This window comes from Pleurodeles waltl, chromosome 2_2 (genome assembly GCF_031143425.1).
Source record: "Pleurodeles waltl isolate 20211129_DDA chromosome 2_2, aPleWal1.hap1.20221129, whole genome shotgun sequence".
NCBI lineage: Eukaryota > Metazoa > Chordata > Amphibia > Caudata > Salamandridae > Pleurodeles > Pleurodeles waltl.
In genome coordinates this window covers 231865599-231878378 of record NC_090439.1, presented here as the reverse complement: position 1 = coordinate 231878378, position 12780 = coordinate 231865599, and the positions used below count along the sequence as shown (strand labels likewise).

The 12780-nt window shown below is 41.4% G+C and overlaps 1 protein-coding gene across 1 annotated transcript in view; it reads right to left on the bottom strand.

The window, feature by feature from the left end:
- The window catches only part of ADAMTS16 (ADAM metallopeptidase with thrombospondin type 1 motif 16), a 757015-nt gene that overhangs the window by 348294 nt on the left and 395941 nt on the right, over window positions 1-12780 (bottom strand). Inside the window, exon 12 of the mRNA XM_069219698.1 lies at window positions 6901-7049. Within this exon, the coding sequence (XP_069075799.1) occupies window positions 6901-7049 (149 nt within the window). The remainder of the gene's footprint in view (window positions 1-6900; window positions 7050-12780) is intronic.

Here is a 12780-nt window from a genome sequence, read left to right as displayed (position 1 = left end):
GGGACAACACAGGGGTGCGCCGTATTCAATTAAATATGGCGCATCCCTGCATTGTGAAAATGACAGAGCGCATTGCTGCAAATTTTGGCGCAGCATAGCGCTCTGTCATTTTCTTATAAATATGGGTCCAAGTATCAATAGCCTTTGAAGCAGGTAACATGAAACAGAATTGTAAAGCAAAGTCATTACAGCCTAATAGCAGCATAGAACATAGTTACATTAAGAACGTTTTACAAAAACTGTGATGAGATGTCTTTATCTAAGAAAGGTTTCTTCAAATCAGAGCTGCGGGATTAGTTCTTTAGTTCAATCACCCATGATAACCTTATTCAGAGATAGAAGAGTATCCAAATTATCACCACAATTCCCAGGAAAATTATAGGAAAATTGTACATCACCACATAGACATACCACACACTGATGCAAATGGCGATGTCATGGCATCATCATTCAGTCAGACATACATCCAAGCAGACTGCATATGCACCATGGATGCTTCACTGCATAAAAATGGGTCACTATCAGCAATGGTCAGCGAGACGCAGCACCGGAAAGAAGTTAAGCAGAAGCACTGCAAATAATAGGTTATTTGGACCAATTCACCACAAAGAAATTAGCAAGGCCTTAATTTATATGGGCCCTAATTCTGTAAAACATTCTGCATTCTACAGCAAAATAGGAAACTATCCGACATTGAGGCCCATATTTAAAAGAAAAAGACGGAGCGCGATGCTGCGCCAAAATTGGCAGTGCCGCGCTCTGTCATTTTCACAACACAGGGATGCGCTGTATTTATTTGAATATGGCGCACCTCTGTGTTGTCTCTTGCTCTGGAGCTAAATTAAGCTGCCTGCACCAGCGCTGACATCCTTGCACCATCACGCAAGGATGTCTGCATTGAGGAGTTTGATTATTTATATGTGGGAAGGTGTCCCTTCCTACACATAAACAGTCATTAATAGCGATTTGGCACTTCTGTGGGTGCTGCAGAATGCAGCACCCACAGAAGTGCCAAAGCATCATTTTGAAATGATTGTTTGTGTGCAGGAAGAGACACTTTCCCCCACATAAACAATCATGTCTGGCATTTTGCTCTTTCTATGGGTGCTGCAGTATGCAGCACCCAAAGAAAAAGCAAAAAACGAGGAGGAATAAAAGTATTCCTCCTCGTTGCGCCTTGCTAACGCCACCCCTGGGGTGGCATTGGATTTTGGCACTGCCTCAAACTTACAAAATCTCGTAAATCTGAGGCAGCGTTAAAATGCAATGGGTGTTGCTGTGGCCCGCCAACAGCAACATCCATTGCAAGCCCCTTCCACGCAAAGGACTGCATGTATAGGGGCCGTATTTACAAGGTGGTGTTAAGCCACAAAAAGTGTCTTAATGCCACCTTATAAATACGGAGCAGGACATAGCACCACCACACTGTCACTAAAAGTGATGCTCTGGTGGTGCTAGGGGCTCTTAAATATGCCCCTGAATACTTTTCCCTACCACCACCTGGCTATGATATACTAAATCAATATTGGTTAAGTGAGTGTTCATAAATGCACATAGAAAGAACACTTTGCATAGTGTGTGAGGTGCGTGTAAGTGTACTGGGTAAGGTAAACCTATAAGGGACTAGTTCTTGTGAAGTAAAAAATGTTGCTCTGTTTTTAACACATTGATGTGACTCATGACGTTTTAGCTAATCCCATACAGGAAGTACAGAGTAACAACTGACAAGTAGCAAAACAACATGTCATATGTCTCTGTTCTCACTCTCACATAACCCAACCAGACAGTCACAGGCTAGAAAGTAATAATATATAGAGCTGCAATTAGGTCCTGAGGAAAGCCTAAGACAAAGCCTGTATGCAGTAATGGTCATGCAACGCATATAAACTCTCAACTTTTATTCTTGTGATAGAAAGGAACCAGAATAAAAATAATTATCCTATAATTACGCTAACTACCCACAATTTTAACACAAAAAACATGGAGCATAAAAACTATGAGTATTAAGGTCACTCCACAGTACCATCAAAATCACACACAACTTAAGAGCTGTTGCAGGTGAGGTGCACCCATATGATGAAGCATCCCAGCAAGTGTTGGCGAGGGGTTGTGTTCTATTTTAAAGGAAGCCAAAAGACTTTTCCTGACCATTAAAAATTTCCAATTTACCAGATTGCAAAATAGAAATCCATAAACCACAGGCCAAACTACTTTTTGTTGCAGAAAAAGTATGCTATTCCTTCACCTTGTTTACTTTTAAATTACTTCCTTACAGTTTGATGTACTTTTTAAAAACTTTTTTTATCACTTTGAATTATCCCCTTTAGGAATCCCCTGTTCCTTCACCCCTTTTTGATTTGCAGTACACATAGAAAGAGGAAAAAACTGTGAAAAATTAAGATATTTCTCCATGTTGCATCACTTCTGTGCCACCCCTGGGGTGGCGTAGTGTTTTTGACGCATTTCCAGGTTTACAAAACCTCATAAATCTGGGAATGCATCAAAATCCATGGGTGTTGCATGGGAACATCCACGCAACACCAATGAAAATGCCTCCCAGATGCAAAGAAATGCAACGCAGCGACTTGTGCTGTGTTGCCTTACTCCTCATCTACAAGGCCATGTAGAGCCACGCAAAGTGGCTTTGCATGGCCTTGTAGTTATGGGTCAGCAGCCTGCGTCAGCGATGCATCGAAAAAAGTGTCACATCCACGGTGCAGGCCACTTGCAAATATGGTCCTCTGTGTGTCTCTGATATATGAATCAAAGGAGAGCCCTTTAAGACTAGTGCAGTCTCCTGTGACGGAGACTGTAGAGCTGCATAGAGGATCGTGTAGTAGTCTTGAAAGGCCTCATGTATGTCTACCTCAGTATGTGCACATGCATCTTGAGTAAGTTGAATAGAAAGGATGGGGTTGTGGGGCGATTCGTGTTTTATTAACCATGCAAAGAGGGTCGTGAACTTGTCTGCTCCCTTGTGTGTTTTCACCACGTTTGCTGCACAATTGAGGCCGTGTAGCCACTCAAAAAAGTTGGAGTGCTTCATTTTGGTAGACAAGACTGTTGGTGTGCATCATTCCCAAACACTCAAGTCTCCACCCTGAGCAAGGATTCCTCGCAAGTACGTAGCTCTGTGCCATGTGTTCCACATTCCCTGACCGCCTTTGCAGTACAAAGCCCATGTATTTTGACTTTGAACGTATCCCACTCTGTGGCCCAGGAATAGGCCGTTTTGAGATTATGGTCAAAACAGTCTTCTTTGTTTTTGAGAATCGTGGTTCAGAATACCTTGTCCTCCAGAAGGGAGGGCTGCAGCTTTCATGTGAGGATGTGGTGACATGGTGCTACCCACTTGAGTCTCACAAAGTGTTGTGGTCAGAAACCATCCTACCTCCATACCCAGTATGTGTAAATAGTGAGCTTATGGAGATGGTACAGAAAATAGGCTTGATCTGTGCATGTAGAATGTGAGGAGGTGAGAAGAAGGAGTATACTCAAAAGCCCTCTTGGAGGTGCATACAGATATTTTCCAGGGACCATTGGTACAACCAATGGGCCAGCCATTTTGGATTGTGCACAGTGAGTGCTTGAGGAAGTGGAGGGAATGAACTGTCCAGAGAAGTATTTAAAATACTATTTAAGTCCCCACTAAGTATCCAATGAAGATTTACCCACTGCGCCATGACCCCAGACCAGTGACCTCAGAGTGTAGCCTATTCTGAGTTTGAGGCATATATGCTACTCAAGACCAGCGGTCTGGCATCAAGATTTCCCTCCAGCAGGCTGAATCTCCCCTCCCCATCCAAGACAGTTGTGCACTGCAGAAAGGGAACTCCAGCACATGCCCACATCAATGTGCTGCAGGAGTAAGTTGAGTAGTTTGTAGAGTTACGGTGGCTATGCCATAGTCTCAGCAGATGGGCTATCTCTGGGTCAGCCATGTGTGGCTCCTCCAGAAGCACTATTTGTGTCCCCCTGCGTTTAAGATAAAAGTAAATTGCATATCATTTTCCAGCTGAGCTAATACCTGTAATGTTCCATGTAGAGGAAGCAATCTTTAATCAGAGAGCAGCATGACTACAGTGTTGTGAACAAAGGTGTTGTGAGAAGAACAGCATTACAGATAAATTGAGCAGTGCAACACAGTGGCAAATAGTCCTTTCGACATTAAATAGACATGGCCGCATGGATGGCCTTATGATGAATTGTAAGCAGTTCGCGGAACACCTTCTAGTTTCTTTACCAGTGTTTCTCCTAAAATACAGCTTCTTCCTAATACCTCACTTGTTTTAGATTTTGTAACAAATGAGTCTGAATCTGTGTATGGAAGTGCCTGTCTCAGTGGATTTAAATTAGCTAAATATAGCTTAACTTCCTATTTTAGAATGTTGCCTTTCCTCAAACTAAAAGCCCAGTGTTGTAATTTTCCACTGAATTTCCTCAATTGACCATGGCAGTGCATGAACACATTAAAATAAAGAGTATCTACTGTCATATTTTGAATGTGTGAAGCACAACGATTAACTCATTTTAAAGAGAATTTGATCACTAGTGATATCTATGAGGAGCAGATTATACTTTAGGGAACCCAAGTTCTCAAAGCCAAGGACTTAGGTACAGCACCTGCCATTAAGATACTTAGGGCCTGATTACTACTTTGATGGAGGGGGTTAATCCATCCCGAATGTGACGGATATCCTTCCCGCCGTATTACGAGTCCATTATATCCTATGGAACTCGTAATACAGCGGGCAGAATATCCGTCACATTTGGGATGGATTAACCCCCTCCGCCAAAGTTGTAATCATGCTCTTAGTATGGAGTGAGAGTAGAAGACATATTCAACACCCACCCCATACCTAAAGAGCGACACAAGGTCTTTGATATGGCATTAGTATGTAGTAATGAGATGCAAACATGTTTAATAATATTTCATGCATGGTCTTAGTGAACATTCTGAATTTTTATTTGAAAACATCTATTACAGTGCTTTTTCATTTCTTAAACACAATGGCACATTCACTAGCAAGGGATCCCTGAGAAAATTACCTTTTTCTCTCAATTACAAAATACAATTGTATCCAAAATCTGTTGTCTTGGGTCACACTTCTAGGTGACATTGTTCCTATCTTGGCCTCTTCCATGAAGCACTACTTCCATTAAAACCCATACCACTGTCCCTACACTGCACCTACAATTCCCAGCTTTGGAACTTTCAATATACATTCCTAGACATGAACAACCACCAGGAAATCCATTTGCCACCTTTCAGAGATTCTATAATGGGTAAAGTGTGGACAGTATCATAAGCACTCCTACTTATTGGATGTTCAGGATACTCCCTTCACCAAGATGTTCCATATTAATATCAAGTCAAAAATATTGTCCTACCAAAATATAGCGGAGAGCTTATTAAGGACCAAATTGTCAACAAGGTCATTATGTATAAGTGAGTATAGGTTTATCTACCTACTTTCATATATATGTACCTTGATGGTATAAATACTTTTAGAATACGTATATGCAGAGTTAAGAATAGTTAGTTTATACCTACCTATATGTCTTTACTTTCTAGATATTTTAGTCCTTAATATTTTGGCCCAGATATTTAGGTAGTGCAATGTTTCTGTGTTTGATATTTTGACATACAACCATTGACTAATGCCTTGACCCATATGCCTAAGTGGTTACACAGTTAATTAGAAACAGATACTGCAATCATGGTGTTTTGTAAAGAAGAATGGTGTGATGAAGTTCAACTGTTCTACGCAGAGCTATATCCCTACATGCACAACTTCAGGATGCATTTGTAGCAGGAATACTACTGCATCAATATTAGTAAGGCAGGGGTTCCGAGGATTCTTGTGAATGTGCTTTTTTTGCCGTGAAAGATTTATACATCGAAAGCAGTACAAAAACAAATCGGGTTGCATTGCCGGGCAGTGCAAGAATGGCACCTGAGATATGACCTGTTCTTTGGACACTGCGGTTTGTTTACTGGTTTGCGAGATTACACATAAAATTCTCGACAACAGCAATCACATCAAAATTGTTAATTTAAAAGTGAACAAGACAGTAATCTATTAGGAATTAACAGGGCCAGCTTTAGCTCTTGTGACGCCCGGTGCAACAAACGTTTTTGACCCCCCCAAACAATTCACTTTTCTACATAGATTAACTCGCTACTACCATCAACAGTACCCCCCATCCCTGCATAGCTCCCCTTCCACATCTCTTTCATTTGTTTTATAGCGCTACTTCTACTGAGTGTCAGAACAGTTTACATCATAGACACATTCTACAGAAACAATGAATCAGAGATGTGTAAATCAATCTATGGTAAATATTACATACAGCAATGAGGATAACACCGTGAAGGATTCACCTAACATCCAGAATAGTATGCAGTACATTTTAAGGGTGTATTGTCTAACCACAGTGGTTGGGGTGGCGTTACCAGTAAGAATGTATTTCTACACAGACAAACCATTTTTAGAAACATCAATATAATTAAAGAATGGGAAGAAACATAACATTCTAACCTATACCTTGTTCTTGAATGACAGTTCATAGATCACTGTACAATATTAGGACGGTAGCTTATGAACTGTAGGTAGCAAAAGGATTTCTGTGACAAAAGTAATATCCCATTGAACTATCCAGATTAAATACAGTTCTATGATCTGCCTGGTACACATTCTTTGCAGCAGGCATATTAGCCCTCTGTGCTACTTTATGATGAGTCAAAAGAGCCACTAAGCAAAACTCCAATCCCTCTCCTGCAGGAACATTAATCACCAGAGTGAAGCAAAAATTACCATCCACCAATAGACAAACCAGCATCATGGACCCTAACTAACCACCCACTTGAAGAAATGAAGTGAAAAGGTGTATATTTACCGTGGATTATTGCACTGCCGCTCTTTGTGGGACACTCCACCCCCGCAGGTTCTTGAACAAGGTGACCAGCTGGACCAGTCTGTCCACTGCCCATGTGTTGGGACAGGCCCTTGATCACCATACTTCACACACTGTCCACGGCGGCACCACTGCAATATTTCAGGATTCCAATATTAGTTTATTTAAATCTTAACTATATTACAATCAACATAAAAAAACTGGAGTCATTTCACATGAAATAGGGGGTCACAACCTAAGTTTTACAATATATTCTGGATGATTTTGAAGATGTGTGGTGTGGTGGGAAAAGTCCAGGAAAAGAGAACTAAAGTGTATAGGATCACTTTGAAGGGCCAGAACATGTATCAGAGCAAGCTTGGTGTAGCAAAATTCAGATGTTATGATATCTACTGTGAAAACCGATAGGCTCAGGTCTCAGAAGGATTTCAATGGAAGAATCTAGGGTCAATAAAGCATTCAGCACTTTGGGCAATGTACACCATTTTCCAATCAGTCTGTAATGTGAAGTGAACATATTAATTTGAAAGCTCTGGCTGTCAGATGCTCAGATTGCCTAGCAATTTTCTGCACATCGAAGATCTACTCAGGATACATTGAGGCAATGTGCAGGAACATGCCCAGAATTAGGGTGGTCGGGTAGAAGGGAAGGGGCATCTACATGGGGAAAACACATTTTTACTATACAGAAAGAAAATTACCAAGTGCGCTTTCTCCTTTTCTCCCTCAGATCATGGACGGTAGTCAATTTGTTAAAATGCAAGGTGTGCTAGCACGTCAGGCCTTGTTTGTTTCTTAAAGTTAATTTGCCAAGGGGATGCGTTAAAGGGTCGATGGACCTTTGGACTCCGTTAAGATGTTCAAACCCAAGTCCATACATAAAATAAATATAATCAAAACAAACAATAGAGATTCTTTGGAGTCAGTAATTTTCACACACCATAGCCCATTTGGTCACAAATAACCACACCTTTAATATCAGTTAGAAATTTATTTCCCTAGATTAACAATGCTAGTATCACATAAATTAGTCTCAAAACTACATGATATATGTATAAAAACAACAGTGGTTGACCAAATCTTCTAAAGAATCTGAACTTAACTAATGGATTGATAACTAATCTTGCTAAAGCCAAAGTACAAATCAACAGCAAGAGTAATTGCGCAATGGAAATAACGTCCATTTGAATTCAACAACTGAAGAACATCAAATACCAATTTAGTTGAGTAGAGGAGACTCTCACTAACTTCAAATTAGCATCAGCATGTTTGGACTTCATGCAAAAGATTTAGTTAACATAAATTTTGAAAATGTCTGTCTATAGCTGTATCAAAAAGCATCAGTTGGTACCTAGAAACAAAAGAAAAACCAACAACAAAGACATTTGCAAATTCAGTATACCTCTCCTTATGGATCAGCAAGCTGTTAGTCTTCGTCAGGTGGACATCAGTTCGATTAGCATCAACATCGGGGCATGAAGGGGGTAACGGTTCAGAATCAGGGACTTTAAGCTCTCCGAACCATTAGAAGGAAATATCTCTAAAACTCTAAGCATCAAGTGCAAAGATAAGCACCAGCATCACGCATGGAGCACAAGAAAAAATTGAATATCAAGTAGAGTCAAACTCTACTAAGAGGGAGAGAGTGGAATGATGACAAATGCCGGAATGACCCAAAACTCTTAATGTAGTGCAGTTAAGTTAAAGTCATCCCACGTTGTCATTGGTCAAATAATTGTGCGATAGCTATTTTGCCCAATAAAACATATTTTTCAAATCTAAGATATAACTAAACAGTCTTTCACTGGTTGATGGTTGGCTTCTTTTCTTTTGTGCACATCGTCTGACTCGTCAAGAATCAATTTTGACATCATTCCGTCCATCAGTACGTCCATTGTTAGTTCTTGGGAACATTGCTTTCTCATACGCTTCGAGTTAACATTTTTAACAATTTGAGAACATTCAGGTTTACACACATTTCTTCATGAGAAAAACATTTTGGTACTATGGCGACTTGGTCAAACTTCAGTTAGCACAATACATATTTATTGTTCAGCAAGCATGAGATCATTTTTATTCTGACATTGCATTTTTAATATGAAGCAGAGCATTATTAAGTCCTAGACCTCTCTACCTTAAGGCCAACAGTTAATGTAAGTAAATACATAGCATTTAATCATAAGTATGACATATTACTACATCTTCACATTCATATAATCTCTGAATAAACATTAATATACTTCTAATTAAACATTTCATAGCAGATTACGGCCATTCAAGTGGCCACATTTCGAGTTGCACATTATTTTCTATGTTAATTCATTTTTTATGCAAATTCATGAAATATTTAGTAGTAGAATTCTCAGCACTCACAATCCCTCCTCTGATGACTAAATATGTCATCACACTTACAATTTCCAAATATATTTATTTATTTCAATATACTTTCTTCAACATTTTGGGGGTCATTTTGACCTCGGCGGTCTTTTTTGAAGACCGCGGAGGGACCGCCGTGCGGAAGACCGCCAGTGGTGGCGGTTTGCCGCTCGGCCTATTATGACCGTTGGCAGCTCTCTGTCCTTTTACGGACGGAGAGCCGCCAACAGCCATACTGGCGGGAGGCAGGGAAGTGGAGGTTGCTCAACCTCCACCCCCACGCCAACAGAACACCGCCCAGCGAATCACGTCCTGTGATTCGCCATGGCGTTGTTCTGTTGGCGGTGTGGTGTCGGCGGAGCTGTCCCCATGGCTCCCGCCCCCTCCCGGAGGAACGTCAGACCAGGTAAGTCGATCGTCCGTGAGGGGAGGGGGGTGGTGGGGTATTGTGTGGGTGCATGGGGGTGTGCGTCTCTGTATGTAGAGGGGGTGTGTGAGTGTGTGTATGCTTGCGGGGGTGTTGTGTGTATGGGAATGAGTGCGTTTATGTCTGGGGGTATGTCTGTATGGATGTGTGCCTGTATGTTTGAATGTGGGTGTGCGTGTCTGACTGTGTGTGTGGATGTAGGAATTTATGTCGGCATGTGTGCGTGTAAGTGTGTAGGTGGTGCCTGCGTGCGTGCGTGTGGGTACGGGTGATGTGATGTTGGGGGTCGGGGTGGGAAGGGGGCCCTGCCACCTTTGGGGGGTGGCAGGGGTGGTGGGGGGTGTAGAGGAGGGAGTCGGGGTGGGGGAGACCCCTTTCAGTGCCAGGGAAGGGAATCCCTGGCACTGATAGTGCTACCGCCATGGATTTCATGGCGGTTCAAACCGCTGGAAATCCACGGCGGTACGCCGGGTCCAAATACCACCGGCGGTATAGTGATGGCTGCCAGGCTGGAGACCCAGGTCTCCAGCCCAGCGGTCGTCTCCGCCCTGGTGGGCGGAACGGAGAACCGGCAGATGACCATAGCGGTAACCGCCATGGTCATAATTTCACAAAGTAAGACCGCCAGCCTTTTGCCGGTCTTACTGCCGGTTCTCCGCCTTCCGCCAGGGTCATAATGACCCCCTTTGTCTCTTTTACATTTTTATTTATTCTTTCCCCTTTGAATTTTCCCTAAACAATCTTTCCATTCTAATGTCTTCCCTCCTCTGATCCTTTTTCAATCTTTTCATTTTAAGTACATTGTACAATTTACATATTTCCCATACTCCAGATAAGCAAATCATAATAATTAGAATCACTTGTATTATTTTCAATAATATCGCTTTTCCCAGGTTGCCAAGTCAATTCCCCACAGAAGCAATTTCTTTGCCAACATTTTCCCATAAACTTGGTTCAATTAGTTCCTTTAAATCAGCTTTATCTTTGATTAGATTGTTATAAGGCCTTTAAGTTATCTAATATTATCTGGTGTATAGATAAGCAACAATGTTGCAGACTCAGCAGTTTACAAACTTCGCCCTCTTTTGCTAAAAGGATGTCCAACGCAAGGCGGTTCTGAAGAGTCATAGCTCTTAACGCAGCCATCTCTGTATCCCGAGGAAAATGGCTCCCGAAAAATCTGTCAGAATGTTATCCACAATAGTAGACAACTTTAGGATTTTAATAGAATTCAGAACAACTCCCACTGAAGTAATTATTGCTTCAAATATGTCTCCAGCAGTACCAGAAACTGGTTCTCGTTTTTGTCTTTCATTATGTAATTTATTCATTTCAGGTAATTTGTTCATGTCTTCTAGTTGGTACATTTTTGGGAAAACTATCATAACAAACTATCATATGCAAACATAACAATCTCTTGCATCCATCGTCTCAACATACTCACTCAATAAGTGATAGAAAACATTAGAAGAAAGTTCTCCTGGGGTGTCATCTGCATGTAAATATTTTTCATCTATCCTAAACTTATCTACTTCTGTGAATACAGTAGTTGTCTCTAAAACTGAGGTATGGTTGGCCTCACTCTTATCAAAAACAAGCACACCTACAATCAATATCAAACATAATATCATGCATACTATGGCCAAACCAATACCCATATACTTACAGCACCTATTCTTCCTACTCTGCTGGTTGGGGTTATTCATGGTCTATAAAGAATCAGAAAGTAGAAGCAAAGACAAATTTTACAGCTATGTAGCAAAAATAAAAAACAAAAATCTTCAAACCTTCGGTAATTATTTACAGCTTTCAGTTTTTCTTCCAGGACCCAAATCGGTAATTTTCATGAAAAATTGATTTAGCAGCTTGTCAAATCAGGTTATCAAAAAAGTATTTTCCGGTTCATTTTCAACAGTCTCTTTTTCTCTTTTTTCAGAGATATAGGAATTCTCAAGAGTTCAGTTCATTGGTTTCCTTCAAGAGCCAAAATATGGACCTGAACTATCTCGATCAAAACAAAAAAAACAAAAACTCCTTCTGCCACTCACTGGTGGTTACATATGCCCATTCAGGACCTGCGTACCTTCGATTCGCAACTCTCTTTCTTTTCACCTTTCAATCTCCACTTAATTCTCCTTCGCTCAAATCCTCTTTTCTTGTGGTGTCAACTTCCTCCTCAATTGTTGTCACTGTAATTGTTTTCTTTACTTTTGGCTGTGATTCTGGCCACTTATCTCCTTTCAATGGTCTTCTTGTCAATGCTCTTTTTAGTGTCAGACTTGCAAAATCTTCTTTTGACATACCCATAACCGGTTCCGGAGGAGTCAAATCATTTTGGCTCTGATCCGCCTCAACTCCTTCCTCGCTGGGGTCAGTCGTTTGTTCTATTAGACTTTCAAGACCGTCTGTTTCTGAGTGAGCCCTCCTCTGACCAGTCTCTCTTATTTCCTCAGTTGAGGTGGGTTCATTGTCACTCTCCTGTATCTCTTCCACTTCGTGTCTTACAAGATTGGTTATGCTGGATATGGGTTGCTCAGGTACAGTCTCTAGTTCGTTTTCTCCTCTCTCCAACCCTGGAGTGTGTTTGGACGTTGTTGGTATTCTCAACAACTCTTCTTCACTGTCTGAAGGATTGGGTACTTTTCAAGTGTGGCTGGCGTGGATCCAGTTTGGAAGTCCAGCACACTTTGCAGCTGTTGTGGTGATCAACACTATCTAGTAGGGGCCTTTCCACCGAGGCTCAAAGCATGACTTCCTCACGTGCTTTCTGATCACAAACTAGTCAACTGCTCTCAGGTTGTGTCCTTGGTCTTGAGACGGTTGCAGTGTGGCAGCTTCCACCTGATGAGAGAAAGAGCGAACCACATCAGTCAGGCTTTTGCAGTAGTCCAACACCATATCATCTGTAATGTTCACAAGAGCATTTGCAGGGACTGCCGGCAACCTCATTGCTCTGCCCATGAGGACTTTGTGAGGTGACAGTCCTGTTTTCTTGTCAGGTGCACTCCTCATTGACATCAGGCCATTTCAGATTCGTGGACACACACATTTTTGCCATT